Source organism: Euprymna scolopes, chromosome 19 (assembly GCF_053919585.1).
Source record: "Euprymna scolopes isolate OS-2025 chromosome 19, ASM5391958v1, whole genome shotgun sequence".
In the NCBI taxonomy this organism is placed as follows: Eukaryota; Metazoa; Mollusca; class Cephalopoda; order Sepiida; family Sepiolidae; genus Euprymna; species Euprymna scolopes.
Window position 1 is genome coordinate 73,026,859 of NC_136500.1, and position 18,341 is coordinate 73,045,199.

Here is an 18,341-nt window from a genome sequence, read left to right on the forward strand (position 1 = left end):
ACAAATTCCAATGAAGCAGGCGAGAAACTGTAAGCAGTCATGGCCATTTTCTTTTTAGCGTTCATAAGAATCACTTCTCGATTCAGACATCAATTGCTTTTTATTCAATTAACCGTTTATTGTAAATTGTTTCAGATTCGCTTGAATACAGCTCGGAGGACGTCGTCATCCACTGTCCGAAATGTGACACCTACGTAAAGATTGCGTCACTCCGGAATCATAAGTCTTACCACAAAGCGATAAAAACCCTGCAATGGACGAAAAGAAACCCCCCTTCAAACCTGTCAAGTCTCATTGAACAAAGGAATCTCGTACTTTCTCGGTTGAAAGACGAACTCTTCAAGATGGCCGTTAATCAAAGAAATACACAGATGCCCTACGACAGTATGCAATCGACTTCAATCAACGGTAGTTCAACCGAAATTCTCTCACGCATTGAACAAATAAATCGTGCATTTGAATATCTGAAAAACGACGTCGACCCTTTGGCTTCTTCCCTAACTACGCTCTCGTTTCTAAACGGAAACGCACTAAAAAAACGAAAATCGGAAGCGGAAGTCGACAAATTTCTCACCATGTCATTCACATCACGACTTTCTTGTATCTACGCGGTTGGGATATGCTCCACTCAAAACAAAATGCATAGAAGAGATATGGAAGACGCTGCGGTCTTTAAAGATTGTCTTTATGCGGCGAACAAGGAGAACGCTGTCGATGTTTCGTACTTTGCGGTTTTCGATGGTTATTGCGGGCCTACAGCTGCCTTGGTGGCATCGGAGCATTTGCATAACTTTTTAAAAGATGCCGTGACATCGTGTCAAATTCCAGAAACACAACCGTCCGTTGACAATTATGAGAAGTCTGGTAGTCACCAGGTTGGTTTTCACGTCAGTGGGGGTTCTAAGGGTGAACAGATACCACAAGAAATCGATGACCATGACCAGATTGATGATAAAGAGAACATGGCAGGCGTTTCTGATTCACTTTCTGGATGTTTAGCCAAAAATATCTTGGAACAGCACAAGAAACGGATTATTACAGAGTCGACTGATGATTATAGCAATCGAGCACCTCATTTGGAAATCGAAATACCTTGTATTAAAAATAATCATCTGATAGAAAAAGACACCATCAACAAAAATGTACAAAGGAAATCGTTAGAGAATGAAGACCAATCTAGAGAGAATTCGAACCGTTTACAGCTAGAAAGAACTAAATTCTTTAAAGTAATTAATAAGAATAGAAATCATTGCTCAATTAATTGTGAAACTCAAGAAACAGTGTCCACGCATCAAAATAGCGATGACTCGAACGAAGAAGGGCTCATTTCAAACCAAACAAAAAATAAAATAATCGATCAAGCAACATCTATCGCATCCGCGTTCAAGGAAGCCTACCAACAGACTGATGCCGTTTTGTCGTATGGGGTAGGTGAAACGTCCCGTGTGAGGTGGAGTGGTTGTTCAGCCGCAACCCTTCTTATTGAATCCGTACAACATGAAGAACTGAATGAAACACCCGAACAACTTCCACAGAGTAACTTGACTGTTTCCCCGTCAAGTGAAAGATCGCCTACAACTCAATCAATGACAATTAACCCGGAAGAGATCGTTGGAAAGCTGTACGTTGCTAATGTCGGTAAGTATGTAATTTTATTGTTTTCTATCCATTCATTCATTGCGTATAAATCCAACGATTTTTATGATTTGGATTATTCAGACTACTACTCTCAGAAAACGCAGTGGATGAAGCCGTTGAGTCTTTACAGTTCCAAGTGAGCAGTATCTGAGGATTGCGGTTTCAATCTTACCCAAAGCAGGCCAGAGGATGAGTTGGCCAAAACCTGGTGAGACAACAACAACTATGGAAGGCAGCATTTCTATCCCGTTGCGGTTAATCACCTGAAGAAGGCCAGAGGATGAGTTGGCCGAAATGTGATGAAACAACAACTATGAATTCATCGAACTACTGTTCTCATCTTTGCGGAAAATTCTGGTACGAAACGTTATAAACGTTATGAAAATAACGTTTTGTATCAGAATTTTCCGCAAGGACCCATGGCACAGTGGTTAGAGTACTTGGAAAAATCAATTGCAAAAATGATATCCTCCTGAAGGTTGAAGGTTCAATCCTCAGTGTGAGCAACCGAAAAATACAACTGCGGATTACTTAGGATCTCTATCCAGTCATGGCTGATAGAACAAGAACATGCTACTCCCGTGAAGTAAATAAAGGGTTCCGCTCGAAATTCCGCCCAAATTCTAAAGTTTGACTGAAGCATTCCTGAGTTCGACAAGATACACCTGAAGAAGGTCGGAAATTAAATCACACTCAAGATGAGATCAGTAGTCTGATGAATCCAAATAATATGAATAACCAATCCTCATCTCAAAAAATCAGAAACGTCATAACAACTATGAAGATGAGGATAACAAAAAAGAATGAATACACAAATTATGAAGCATCATCTCAAAGAGTTCTAAAAATAAAAATAAAAAATCAACAATACTACTCTCATCTTGAGTGTTATTTGCCCAACGTTTCAGCCGATGTAACCGCCGACCTTCTTTAGGTGTAATCTGTCCAACTCAGGAATCTTTCTGTCAAGCAAGCAATTTCAAACAAAACCCTTTGTTAGATCTACAAAAGTAGCATGCTACCGTTCCCTCAGAAATGACGGGGTAGAAGTCCTAAGTAACTCACAACTGTATTCTGAATATCGCCCGCCCTGAGGATTGAACCTTCAGCCTCCAGAAGAGTGTCACGTGCAATTACTTTATCGTCTCAAAAATTCAGAAACATAATATCAGATGATTTTAGTGTTGGCATTTGTTTCCCTGGTATCTTTCTAATTAGCATTTTAATAAGACATCGGACACTTATGGGAGGGACCACATAGAGATTGCCAACATTCTAAATGAAAGTGTTTTTTTGTGATTCGGAACTCATTACATCCAGGTTGTCAGTTCGTGTCGTTAATCGCTTAACTATTATCACTGTCATTGTTTTATAATAACAACCTGTTTTTATTTTTCTTTCATACATAAAAACGTTATCTCCCTTTCTGTACTTCATCCTTTCCGGGTCACAGGAGAGGGGAGGTTTGTATAATATGCCAATTGCAAAGGAGAAAGATCTTCACCTCAACAGGGCCATCTATCGACCTGCGATGGTCGAGGATGGGATCCTAGTAGCTGAGCAACGGATAATTATGGAATTAAAAAGCCGTCAGCTGAAACATACAGCTCTGGCTCTTAATCCCATAAGAGATTTCTTATTGCAAGCGGGAGAGTTCAATTCTAATCGATCAGTTGGTCACACTAAACCGTATCTATATACATAAAACAGTAGATGTATGTATGAATGTCTGTCTGTGTAAAAATTTTTAACCGATAAACTTTTAAGCTACTGATCACATAACACTGAAATTAACAGGAAATAGTAATCATACACCAGGGATGGTTTATAAGGGGTAAAATCTTTGTTTGGATGGAGGAATAACGCGTACAAACATATATCGGCAAGTTCAAATGCAAAATTTCATTTCAACTTGCCGACATATTTCTATTACTTTTGCGCAGGTTTAAATTCATTCATAGCTTGAAGTAGTTTCATTTTAAATCTCTCTTATCTATCTATTGATAGCTCAAATGGTAGGGAACAGCTAAAGTGCTAACTGTTTTTGTTTCGACTATAACTGATGGCACTCAAGTCATTTTTTTAAATGACTTGGGTGCCATCAACTTTTGAAATCAATACTGTATAATAGGTACAATATGATATTCAACAGAGAATTGTCTCTGTAATAATGAATATGAAATCTGCATTAATTAAAATATATATAAGCCTTTTTTATTACCGAGCAAATATATATATGGAAATCACTCGAGACAAGGCATGAAGCCATTTGATGTAATAATCTTACTAACAAGAACCAATTCATGCCCCAGTGTTGCCTAGGAAATTAGATTAACTAAAGAAATTCCATTGCTCAACCTTGAAGTATTGAATATTATTACTACAGATAATGATAATAAAAATAAAAATCACAGTAATAGATTATGATGAAAAATATAGCATACTTTATTAATTTGTTGTTCTAATTTTGTGGATATTTTTTTTTTTTTCAAATTGCCTGGACGATAAGAATTGAAGGGGAAGGGACTGGTGATTATTTACCTATGGAAATCATAATTGGTGAAAGGTTATATCATAAAATAATTAAATGAAACAATAAGGGACAATAAGGGTCTTTCTTGAGAAGTAAATCCAATCAAAGAGAATTTCAGATGAATGATGACAGAGTTTTAATAGATTTTTGTGACTGAGTAAAAAATACTCCTTCTTCCTCCATGTATTAATTGTTTGTGAGGATCAGTTTGATCGGAATTAATGTAGGAGATTATAAAATTGAATGAGAATGACTGAAAATGTCTGGAAACATTGGTACTGGTAGGAAGCCTAGCCATATCGAAATTATTTGTTTATTGTGCTATGATGTCCGATTGGAGAGGGGAAATAACTACTTTACTTTATTAAATTTTATGTTGAACATTCTTGGAAACGAAATTTATTTATTATTATTATTTATTTTTACCCAATCGGCATGAATCAAACATGGATACTTTACAGTTTTCTTCCTTTTTTTCTGTATGTTATACATCGGCAGTGTATTTTTTTATGCCTGTTTTCTTTTTAGGAAATGTCCAGGCCTTCCTTGTGAAAGGCAACCGAGCTCATCCACTGACGAAAAGACACACCCCACAAAACAAACAGGAAAAAGAACGCATCTTACAACAAGGTAAACATTCTTTGGCGTTTCTGTGAATACACAAGTTAAATATGGCAGTCCAAGATTAAGTAACAGGATAACTATTTGATATACTTACATATCGGGCAAAAGTAGATGTCTACACGAAAAATTGCAGGAAAATATCGATTATAATTTTAATAAAAAATACAAATCAGTTTTTTTCATATATGACCGATTCTAGATTGGGCCGAATCCATTTTACAGTTTACAACTAACTTATCTCCCCCTTTTTTTCTGCCTTTTATGTAACTCTTCTAAATTAAAGATTTGAAATGTGTTCTCTCCAACTTAAAATCAGACATATACGAAAAACTGATTTTAATTTGTTTTATTAAAATTCTTCTTGTTAATTTTCCATACTTTTTTTATATAGACATATACTTTTTGCCTGATTAGTTAGTAAACGTTTTCTCTTCTAGCTGCAGAGTATGTACTAACCCAATAACCTAACTGAGTGTTCTTCAAGATAAATAACCCAAATAAATGAGCCAAGGTGTTCGTTTGGTTTATGTTTGTCCATTCACAAGCGTTATCTATCCATCCTCTCTTTTATCTACCTTTCCACTTACTTCCTTGTATTTATACCTTCAACGCATGGTTTGCATAGGCCTGCACTGAAATGCTTAGTGTGACCAAGCAATCCCAAGACTTTTACATTTGATGGAATGCAAGTGAACATTCACGAGAAACACTCGTCTGGCTGAAAACACTATTATGAAAATATCCGTTAGATATATAGAATTTCTTGGGAGCAACTTTGTCACTATAAAATCCAAAAGTCTAAAACATCAAAACATGCTGCTGTCTAACTTACAAGAAAGAAAAAAAAATAGTTGGTTAATTTAATGCATTGAAAACCAAACTTCTTTCTCCCCTTTTCATCATAATCGCTCTTATCCTCATCACACTCCAATTGAAATGAGTGGCTCTCGTCTTGGAGAAGCTCCATATCTTGACAAGCTTCTGGGATCCAACCTTCACTCCTGATCTGAAATGGAACACATACATCAAATCTGTTGCCAAGATCGCTGAAAAAATGGTTGGATCACTCTACCGCTCCAGTAAGTAACTCACTGCCAATGCAATCCTCTATCTGTAATAGAGTTAGGTACACCCTAAAATGGAGTAATGTTGCCATATCTGGGCAGGAGCTGCTTGACGTACCCTATACCAGTCTTGATAGAGTTCAAAACTGGCTTTGAAACCTAATAGGTGATAATAGGTGATACCCTTTTCTCTTCCTTGCAACCTTTTTCCCACAGAAGAGATGTTGCGAGCCCGTCTTTGCTCTATCGTTATTTTCATGGCAAGTGCTCGACTGAACTCCAATCTAGTTTCCCATTGCCAAAGTTTTACAAAAACACTCGACTAGTTACAACCACTATATACGATTTCCCCCACTCTCTAACTGTGCCTAAATCTAAATGCAGATTCCATGAACACAGTTTCTTTCCCAGAACTACACACCGGTAGAACACTGTTCCACTGGCCTGCTTCCCGGTTGATTACAACATTATAGCCTTCAAATCCAATTTCTTGTTGAGTCATCCCCATAAATAATCAAATTCTACCCAATTTCCACCATTAACGGTTACAATACTACGACCGTACATTCATTAACCCTTATCCTCAAGTGGCCTTTGGGACTTGAGAAGTGTTCACTCCCAAGTAAAAAAAAATATCAGTTGCTGACCAGAAAACCAAATACTGTGGACAATTCTAGCGTAAATTTTGAGAGCGTTAGATCTAATTTTTTCTGGATATCTAGTATCGTTACTTATTACTAGAGAGAGGGAGAGAGAGAGAGAGAGAGAGAGAGGGGGGGAGAGAGAGAGAAATTTGCGGACAAAATGAGAATGAATCCAAATAAGACAAATTATTATCAGTCCTCATCTAAAAAAAAAAAGTAATATACTCAGAAAAAGATTTAAATAAATAAATGTTGGTTGGTTGATTTTTTAACAGCATATCAATTCTGTTAGGTCATTTAATGCCATGAAAGGTTATTTATTATAGATTTTTATGTGTAGGTTATTTGCAATGGTAGTAGGTCATATAAGTTTCTTATATATATATATATATATATATATATATATATACCACAATCAGCCGGTCACTGGGGTGTGACCGACAGACGTGTTATAGTAAATGTCTTAAAGCGGTCTCATGAAGACATGAAGACGGGCCAGTCATTAGGGTCTGAGTAACAAGAAGAAAATCATACCTGAGATGTTGGATCTGGGTGTGGCTGCTTTCTTTTCTCAAGATGATCTCTTCACCCTGGTGGCATTCTGGTGGGAATCTTCATCTCTTTGTCCTCAGGGCCGCCTTTCGACTTCAGACATTTATGAAGGCATTCATGGCAGACACAAGAAAAATGACACGCGACACAATTGTAATATACATAAGGTATAACTAACTATTTTATTTTACATTAGAGATACAATATATATTACAAAAAAAAACAATTTACAATTAATTTTTACAATTGACTTTTCAAAGCTAACTAACCTACCCTAACTAGCGTTGAGGGAGGGGGTGGCCCCCCCTCATTCACGGAGAGACAGTCTATGCGTCCTCACATCATGGTGGTCGTGCAGGAAAGAGACAGAAAGATAGCAAGGGGATTATGGGAAGGGGTTTCTTTGTATCTCTACGCTCATGGACAATTTACCACCCGTCCATGCTGCAGAGTGTGTTAGAAACAGTGGCACAAGGAAATAGTGCCACATCCCTCCCTATGCTATCCGAAATTTATGAGCATTCATAAATTTCAGAAGTCCCTAATTTTCCGTGAATGGTGCGTCAACCGGCCGTCAGCAATCAATGTCTCCATGCTCTACGTTCCATCAGGAACTCAGTGAAGCAAGTTATCTTTTCCACCAGGCTCCTGGTAGGCTGGTATACTGCTTCAAATACCAGAGAGGGTAATCATCCTCGCCCTCCATCGAGGCAATGACCTCATGATTTCAGTTACTGGATTTACACTTTCTTAAGCAACCAGTATAATATTTTTTAACAAAGCCGGATTTTACGTGAGTTCATCACGCCGACCTATACGTATTTCACTAAGCCGGATTCTACGTGAGTTTATTCACGCCGACCTATACGTATTTCACTAAGCCGGATTGTACGTGAGTTTATCACGCCGACCTATACGTATTTCACTAAGCCGGATTCTACGTGAGTTTATCACGCCGACCTATACGTATTTGACTAAGCCGGATTCTACGTGAGTTTATCACGCCGACCTATACGTATTTGACTAAGCCGGATTCTACGTGAGTTTATCACGCCGACTTATACGTATTTGACTAAGCCGGATTCTACGTGAGTTTATCACGCCGACCTATACGTATTTCACTAAGCCGGATTCTACGTGAGTTTATCACGCCGACCTATACATATTTCACTAAGCCGGATTCTACGTGAGTTTATCACGCCGACCTATACGTTTTTTAATTTAGTCTGCATAACATTATTTTCGTAACTGGATTTACGCTCCCTTCAGCAACCAGTATAATGTATTTTAACCAAGTCGGAGTTACGTGACCTCATCACGCCGACCTATATGTATTCCAAGTTATTACTTCAGTTACTGGACTTACGCTCTCTTCAGCAACCAGTATAATGTATTTTAGATAAGTCGGGGTTACGTGACCTCATCACGCCGACCTATATGGATTTAGTAAAACCTTGGTCTTCAGAGGTTCTAATCCAATTAATTCTGTTAGAGCAAGGAGTCTGCCGCCGAGCGACCAATAAAAACTATCCACCACGGAATATTTATTAATTATATAAAGAATTAACTAAGAAGGGCACTCAGCCTTCATGAGTTAGAATACTCAATTAGGGGGAAAAATTTTCCAAAAATAAACAATTCAGAAACCTGGTATACATTAAATCAATGAAATAGGGTGTTAACAATTTTTTTTCTTAAAAAGAAAACATTTTTAAAAAATCATTTCAGAGCACCTCGGTCACAATTAGAATTTGTTTACACAATGCAAACGCATTTCAGTTATTACATTCATAATTAACTTTTTCCCAAATTTCAGGGTACATTTAAAAAGTATATGTATTTTTTCAAAACTTGATTTACAAAAGACCATTAAAATTTAATTCCAAAATTTAAAAATTATTTCAAGTATTTTGGTTCATCGTTAAAATCAATTTATGTTAATTAACTTCTTTCCAAAGTAATTCATTTATTATTATAAAAACCAATCTTCTCAAAAGGTCATAAACTTCGAATAGACCCATTTTTCGTAATACAATTCAAAAATGATTCCAAACATTTGGTTCATTATTAAAATTAATCTTCCGAAAAGATCATAGACAATTCATTTTGAATCAATTCACCCTTCACAATGAGATTCAAAAACATCCCAAATTTTTTCATTTCGTAATTATTATTTTTAAAATTCAGTGTACATTTAAAGTTATTTAATTGATTCTTAAAAATCATTTCTTCTTATAGGTCATTATCAAGGTCATTTCGAATTCAGAAACATTTCACGTTAATTAACTTTATTTTCCAAAGTAATTATTTTATCATTTAAAAGCAATTCTTTTCCTAAACTCACTCACAAGGATTATTTCGAATTAATAAACTCCCGCCACACCTGGGAGTCACATTAGTTAACAACCAGTTCTGTATAGTTAACAGCTCGAAAAAATTAAAATTTCAATTTAAGAGAGATCTTTCTAGACTGAGGAAATCTTTTTTTTCTTAATAATTAATTCAATTTTACGTATATACTCCTCAGTCAATATTTCAGAGACCCCTATCATACGGTCCAATTTCAAATAAACCTTCAATTAAAGAACTCGCTCGAATAATTCTTCCTTAAAAATAATCTAGAATTGAGGAAAATTTCTTTCGTTAGTCAAATAATATTTCCTTAGAAATTATTAAAAATTCAGAGAATATTCGAAATGTAATAGCGTAATTTTTCTTTAAAAAAGCTATGAACATTTCAGAGAACTCTCAAAAAATTAACGTAATCATGTAACAGTTGACTTTTCCAAACACTCGAAGACTTCAAAAAAGTACTTTAAGTGCTGTTTGAATAATCGTCTCAGTTTTTATTTTTAATAAAAAAAAATTGAAGACATCATTTAATGTAATTTAACGAAGCATAAATAATTTTGTTCTTTAAACTTGGTAGAAAAATTAAAAAAAACTCCAAGTTAATTCGTTATTATATGCCCTCCTGCAATCAGCCATGGGGGTTTAGCTATACAATCATTAAAACGCAAGAGTAGAGAAAGAGAATGAGGGGAAAAAGAAGGGGATAGAGGCAGAGCGATGCCATTACACACCCCACCACCCTCATAACACCATTACGTAATAACAAAAAAAAAATCTTCGACGATTTTAAAAGTCACTCTCTCGTCCTCACAGGTAAGGGAATGAGAGAGAGATAGAGAGAAGAAGAGAGAGAGAGAGGCAGGTAGCGTTGTTCTACCACCCATCCCTTAACAACCTCACAAACACCATGACGAGGTCATCTTAGCTTATCTTTCCCATGTGCGGCCATTGTTTTAAAAAATGAGTGACAGGTAGACATTAAACATTTCTACGAGTTTAAAAAAATAATAAAATAGAAAAAAATCTTGTTTTTATCAATTTTGTAAGGCGCTGACACAAAGAAAACTTCGTATTATGTAATCTAAATTTTTAGCGATAAAAAATGTTAGGTATCCTTTATTTTCTTTCCTTTTTTTTTTTAAATTTATTTTTCGAGCTTCGTGTTTGAAGGATTTTTTTCTTTTTTTTTTTCATGTAATAACAAGATGCATAGATATACACACATATCGATATATATCCGGAGAGAGACAGAAAGAGAGAAAGCGTGAGAGAGAAAGAGATATTGCATATTCTAGAGACACTTTTTTCTCATCTCTGTTTTTTTCTTTGTGTAGGACACATTTCTTACTTTTTTTTTCGAAGGGTTACTTTCAATACTCTTTTTTTTTTTAAATCGATCTTTTGCAAACTGTTTTTTTTTTTTTTTTTTTGTAGGTGCAAGACAATTTTTTGTTCAGGTTCTGAATTTTCTTTTTGAGTGCGTTTTTTTTTTTTTTTTTTTTTGTGCGCGTGTGTACTGGTCTGCCATTTTTTAAAAATTTTGCCAGAAATAATAGTTTTTTCCGTTTTTAAAGACCGTGGACCATTTTTTTTTTTATTCGATTCGTCTAGTGGTCGTTATTTTTGGTTGTGCCGTGGGTTTAAGGGTCGAAATTATTTCCATGCTGGGAAACAATATGTTCTGGTCATAGTGCATCATTTATACTGCGACACAGATGCGACGAGATCCGTCTGGTAATTAACCAGGGTCAATCCTGGTCACGGCACCATTTATACCACAATCAGCCGGTCACTGGGGTGTGACCGACAGACGTGTTATAGTAAATGTCTTAAAGCGGTCTCATGAAGACATGAAGACGGGCCAGTCATTAGGGTCTGAGTAACAAGAAGAAAATCATACCTGAGATGTTGGATCTGGGTGTGGCTGCTTTCTTTTCTCAAGATGATCTCTTCACCCTGGTGGCATTCTGGTGGGAATCTTCATCTCTTTGTCCTCAGGGCCGCCTTTCGACTTCAGACATTTATGAAGGCATTCATGGCAGACACAAGAAAAATGACACGCGACACAATTGTAATATACATAAGGTATAACTAACTATTTTATTTTACATTAGAGATACAATATATATTACAAAAAAAAACAATTTACAATTAATTTTTACAATTGACTTTTCAAAGCTAACTAACCTACCCTAACTAGCGTTGAGGGAGGGGGTGGCCCCCCCTCATTCACGGAGAGACAGTCTATGCGTCCTCACATCATGGTGGTCGTGCAGGAAAGAGACAGAAAGATAGCAAGGGGATTATGGGAAGGGGTTTCTTTGTATCTCTACGCTCATGGACAATTTACCACCCGTCCATGCTGCAGAGTGTGTTAGAAACAGTGGCACAAGGAAATAGTGCCACATATATATATATATATATATATATATATATACTATGGCAGGAATATTTGGGATGTGGATGAAGAGCTTTTTGTGTTTTTCAATTTTTCTTTTAAAGTCCTACAATTTTCCAATGTATATAGTATATTGTTCATATGAAATTTTTTAAACATATCCTTCATATTGTCTATTTGGTATTATATTTGTGTCTTGTTTGCTGTGTTCAATGGTGAATGGTGACTAGCATGGTATGTGTGTTGGGGGGGTTCTTCTCTCTTCAGAAGATATCAGGGAAAGAAGTTATACCCTCCCCTACATCTTTGTCTAGTAGTCAATGAAAAGTAAGTCGTTACTTTTTTTTAGAGCTGTATCTATGTTATGTATGTTACATAAATAACACTCGTTACTGTTACTGTGTTACAAAAAAGATTATTATTTGTAAGCAATGGTACAATTCGACTCATTATAACCTACCTTTTTTTATTGTTTTTTTTTAACCGTGACACTCGTAAGACTACCTAGAGCAAGTAAGAGTTGTCTGTCATTTTCCATATACCCTCATACTCGTTGGTTTAAAATCATAACATAATTTATTTACGTTTATGTTTGTCTGAATTTTGACGACCTTTTGTTTTATTAATAGAATTTATAAGAAACTCATAACATTGGTCAGTGTGGTTGTCTGCCCTTGTCTCTTTAATTTGGTTGCATGGATTGACCAAATTGGGGACGCTTGCTTGCTACTTATTTTCGCATGGTTAGACTGGGCCGCTCTTATCTGACATATTGAGGATACACGTTTGATAAATAGTGTGGCTGGCGTTTTTTTTTTTTTTTTTTTTTGATTTTTCTTCCTTTGAAGATTGTAATGCTGGGTATGGGGCAGCCAAACCAGCTGCCAACATTGCCCAGCTTTTTATTGAAACCAACCGAGAGCTCTTTTTAGTATCCTCGCTGTTCCTTTAAGTGCAATTGTCTGGATCTCTTTTGCACTTGGTTCACCAGGAATATTAGTTAGGTAGGACTTCAGGTTCTTAAGTGCATGTGCCTTAACTGTTAACGCTAAGAGTGGCTTCTCTATTAACAGTTGTATAATACTGGGATAACTGGCTACTCACTGGTTTGCAAGTCTCAGTTTTTTGGGGTGTTCAACAAATTGCTTCTTTTATTTCAATTGAGAGGATTAAAAACTTGATTAGTTAAGATCATGTGATTTGGATGTTGATTTCTTTGTGGAAATTGGAGAGTGATTTAAAGGCTTTAAATTGGCTGATAAAAACGGTTGTTTTTGCTTTTGTTGATTCTGCTTTTGTTGTTTTTGCCTTTGTTTTCCGTTAAACGTAATGTCTTCTATAGAAACTTTTTTTTTAAATTTTAATAGTTTGATGGTCGAATATTTTATTTGTAAGGGAGATAATTCTTTCTATATATAACAAAAATGAAATAAATTTTAGAAAGCTTAAACAACAAAAGTCTTACCTTTGTTTTTAAAACAATTGTTTCTTTTTATTCCTCTTTTTTTTTTTCTCCAAAACAATTTTTCCTGGCAGGATTTATCTTGCTAATTTCCAGTTTTATTTGTAAATCTATTATATAAAGGACACATGTCTGTTTGTATATTCAGCTAAAACTTAAAAAACGCACAACCAACACTCACAAAGTTGATGTTTTTAAATCTGCCTAATGTATATCTGAAATTTTTGTAGAAATGCATTATTTGGGGGACAAATTTAATGTTATCCAGACGTACACACATCTTTTAACATTATCATGTAAAGGGAAATAACTCTGATTTTTTTTATAGTTATTTCCCTTATACTGTCTCGAATTGTGTGTGTATGTCCATAGAAAGGAATTGAGGTGGAGAGGGGAGTTACGGAAAAGAAAGAGATAGAAATTATGTTACACTTTTGCTCCAGATAATATTGGATAGCCCTGCTACTATTTAAATAAAAATGAACTTGGTAAAAAATGAGATTAAAAAATTACTTGAAATATTTTTTTTTATTCATTTATTTATGGCGGACTATTATCCTCATCTTTTTTTTTTTTTTTTAGTTGTTGTTTCACAACGTTTCGGAATAGGAACTCCGAATCTCTTAACTGCATCCTCAGCAATTACTGCCTTCCATAGTTGTTGTTGTCTCACCACCGTAATGAATTCCAATTAATTAAATAATATAATTTTTTTTTTACTTTTAAAAATTTCTGGCTGGAATCAAATATTATGGTTAACCGAACTATCCAATATTTCTCAGATGAATCATTAATCTAAATAATAAAATATGGCTGAGACAGGATTGCTAGACTAGAAGAAAATATTTAAAACTAAACTTTCAGGGAAAAAAGCCAAAAAAAGACCAAATGGAAAATATTTTTTATTAATCTCTCTCTCTCTCTCTTTCTCTCTCTCTATATCTATCTGTGTATCTATCTATCTATCTATCTATCTATCTATCTATCTATATATATATATATATATATATATATATATATATATTACCGTGGGGTCCCGATTTCGAATCACGCTAGAGTCAGCCACTCTGATGAGTCATAGACGACGAAACACGTGTCAGTGGATAATTATATTTTAAAAATAATATATCTATCTATCCATCTATCTCTCTCTCTCTCTCTCTCTCTCTCTCTCTCTCTATATATATATATATATATATATATATATATATATATATATATAATGATGATGATGATTGCTACTTCTTGACAGACGCTTGCCATCTCTTCAGCTTCATGTCAGGTGTCTACATGCATGTAGATGGCTCTTCCGCCCAGCTACACTCTTGTATAATTGTTCACAGATGTGGCATGGGAACTTGCTAGTATTTGCTGCTTCTTGTAGAGGGACTTTATTATGCACCTTTTGAATGTTGTGTCAAACCGCTTGCAGATTTATACACCAATCAATGGGTATTACAATAATACTTGAGGTGTCTGGGTGGCAGCACATCCTCTTAAAATTTTTGCTATTGTCTAATCTTGTGTGACTTCACATGGTTCATGCTAGCTTTAGACAGAATAAATCTGCCACAGATTGTACATTTCAGTTTTTGGTGAAAATAGGTAGGAACTGCAGATTCATCCTGTTTTCTGATACCATGTTTTAATAGTGCATACTTAACATGCTTTTCCTCAAAGTTTCTGCATCCTTCAATGATTTATCTTCTCCACTTGTTTTTATCCACAGTTCGAATTTTCCAGTTATATATGTATATATATATGTATATATACTTTGGCAGCAAGTCATTTATTATGCATCTCTGATTAAACACGACTGAGTTTGCCTTTTTTCTTGAGGACGATCGGAAGTACCGATGGAAAGCACTGGAAAATATGGCTGAACAACAACCACTTGGGCGCAATACTATATAACCTACTAGCCAAAACAAGAAACCCCGTTTGGCGAATAGAAAAGATTACCAACAAAATTGAAAAAAGACAAACGTGTTTAATCAGACATGCATATATATATATATATATATATATATATATATATATATATATATATATATATATATGTATGTATATATATATATATATATATATATATATATATATATATGGAAATCTACTTTATTTCCTTATAATATACATTTAAGCTCAATGTAATTACAGAGCAATATAGTGAATGAATGACAAAAATCTGTATTCCAAAGTTCATGATATTGACCAGCTTATAAATTTATTTCTTTAATTCAGTTGATATTTACAATTCTTGACAGTATCTGTTTCGTAGCACAATATCAATCACTTAATTATTATATCAATTAGTGAATCTATTTTGCCCTTAACTCATCAGAAGAAATGGCGTAAGGTATTTACAGCTTCTCTTCTAATTTTCGGATTTTAATCATGTCAAAACGCACTTTATTTCCTTTTGATGGATTGATTGTTCCTATTTCTTTTGCTGAGTTAAGGACAAAATAGATTCACTAATTGATATAATAATTAAGAATTTGATTTTGTGCTACAAAACAGATACTGTCAAGAATTGTAAATGTCAATTCAATTAAAGGAATAAATTATAAGATGGTGAACATCATGAACTTTGGAATATAAACTTTTGTCATTCATTCACTAATATATATCTATAATATAAAGCTGAACGTCTGTGTGTGTGTCTGGTCACGAATAGGCTCCTATATGGTTGACTATTATAGAAAACTAATCACATATAATGATAGAAGATGTATTGAGACACAGGAATGGGTATGTTTGATCTGGCATAATGATGATTCATTAAAATTGTGGGATCTGCGTCCACAAAGTATGGAAATAAAAAATTTAAAAATTTAAAAAAAAAAAGCGTTTACAAGTGTTTTTGATATAGATGTACATAATAATACTTTGATAAGTATGTTTTAACTTAAATAGGGATGGTATAATAAAATTGTGAGGTCTGCGTTCCCGCCTAGCCTCCATAGAATGGAAATAGTTTAACAAGGTTTTTTTAATATAGATCCACAGAATATTGTGATAAGTGACCTTGTGTGTCAGTCTGTGTGCAGAACGGTCTCTACCAACAACTCTGTCAACTTTTGGTTTACAGACTTGAAAATATATAAGTGATTTGGATCGGTGGAATAAATTCGATTTGGTTATTAGTCGGTAACGGGAAGGGTCAAAAGTGAAAAGAATTGGGGTTGTAAGTTAACTAAACATGTACCTTTTATGCATGCACAAATGTACATTTATACAATAAAGTTGGTTAAGTTTTAAAGTTCTGATACCTATCTGTTGTTAGTTCAGATGGTAATGAATAAGACTGGAGTTTTGGTTTCGATTTTAGCTGGTCGCACCCAAGTCATATTTTCGTTTATTTATTTAAACTTTTGAAATCCCTACTATATATTGGGTGTAATATATTATTATTCAATAGAGAATTGACTCTATAAAAATAAATACAAAATCTACATAAATTAAAATATCATATTTAAGCGTATTTTATGACTGTGCAACGCCGGGCAGCCTGCTAGTGCTATATAAAGTAAAAATGGCTGAACATGTTAACTCTGGGCTATAGTAAAGATGTAAGCTTCAAAATAATTGTGCCATATTTTTTTTATTAGTTTTGTATGTTTTCTTAACAGTGGCGAGGTAAAAATGTTTCCTATGAAGTTAAAATCATAGGCTTTTTATGTTTTTGGAGGAAATTAAATCTTTTTTAGATAAATAAATTTGTGTTGAGGAATATGGATAATACATTCAACCATTTTCATATTATTTTCTTTTTAAGTCAACCTAAGAATATTTGAAAATGTCATATTTGAATAATTGTTGATAAATTGTTAAATGAGTAACCTCAGCTAAGTCCCATTCACACAAAAATAAGATTTTTCATTTTTTTTAGGCGATTACATGTTGGAAAAAAATAATTATTTCAGAATTTAGAATGAGGGATTAGTTCTGCATATAATTTAACATAAAGCCAAATTTTAAAAAAGGCCAAATAACATTTTTGAATGCCAAACTGTTTAAAAAAAAAAGACCAAATTCACGAAATTTAGCTTTAAAAAGCCAATTTGGCACCTCCAACTGAGACGTCTTCTGTCCAAGACAAGCCCCTAAACTTTAATCATTTTCATCTTTTTATTTTAGGGGGCTTCTTCACGCAGAGCAACAGTGAAAGTTTGGTTAACGGTGTTCTGAAGACTACCAGAGGTCTTGGTAACCATGGAGATAAAAAGATGAGAAGTTGTGTTCATCCGGTTCCGTCTTTTTACTGTGCAGACATTGAGCATCAGTCCCAATTGTTGATCATCGCTTCTGCCGGAGTCTGGGATGTTTTATCGGGACAAGAGGCAGCTTCTATTCTTGTACAGGTGAGGCAACTTTCCGCTTGAATGATTAGTATTTAATAGAAATGATATACTTCTAAAATTTGCAAAATTTAAATGTATATAACTTTTATTAAATATTTGTATTTTAATGCAACTAGATCACAAAGGAGTAGATAACGAAAATTTAAGTCCTTTCTGTTGCAACATTTGATTAAATAAAATTGGAAGGTTCTACTTATAGACACTAGCGATAGGAACTGACCAATCAAATGGAGCCACGTTCTGCTAGCAACCAATAATCTCTGCACATAAGTTTTCATGTTCACACAAGAAAGATCTTTATTCTTTATCTATATAAGTTCAAGACTTATACTGATCAGCTACCCACCGAAAACTCTTTCTCTTCATCTCCATCTTGGAATAATTTATGTCAGTAAAAGTAATGATAACCTATATTTTTATACGATGCAACATAATGGAGAGGAGAGATAATCAAAAGATATGCAAATGATCATTATACTGGACGAATACTTAACATAATCAAATCATTCTTACATAAGAGAAAAATCCAGATTGTCCTCAATCATGTTATATTAAAACTATATAATAAAAATGCAGGTGTGCCTCAGGGGTCGACCCTTGAACCTTTATTATTCCTCATATTCATAGACGATCTCTGTTATAAAAATATTGCCCAGATGGATATATTTGCTGATGACCCCACACTCTATAACAGACACGAAGAGAAAACA

The 18,341-nt window shown here is 34.5% G+C and overlaps 1 protein-coding gene across 1 annotated transcript in view; it reads left to right on the forward strand.

The window, feature by feature from the left end:
- LOC145303666 (uncharacterized) overlaps positions 1 to 18,341 on the forward strand; it is a 47,103-nt gene that overhangs the window by 23,217 nt on the left and 5,545 nt on the right. The window contains exons 3-5 of the mRNA XM_080145268.1: positions 136 to 1,638; positions 4,700 to 4,801; positions 17,408 to 17,631. Of these exons, the coding sequence (XP_080001394.1) occupies positions 136 to 1,638; positions 4,700 to 4,801; positions 17,408 to 17,631 (1,829 nt within the window). The remainder of the gene's footprint in view (positions 1 to 135; positions 1,639 to 4,699; positions 4,802 to 17,407; positions 17,632 to 18,341) is intronic.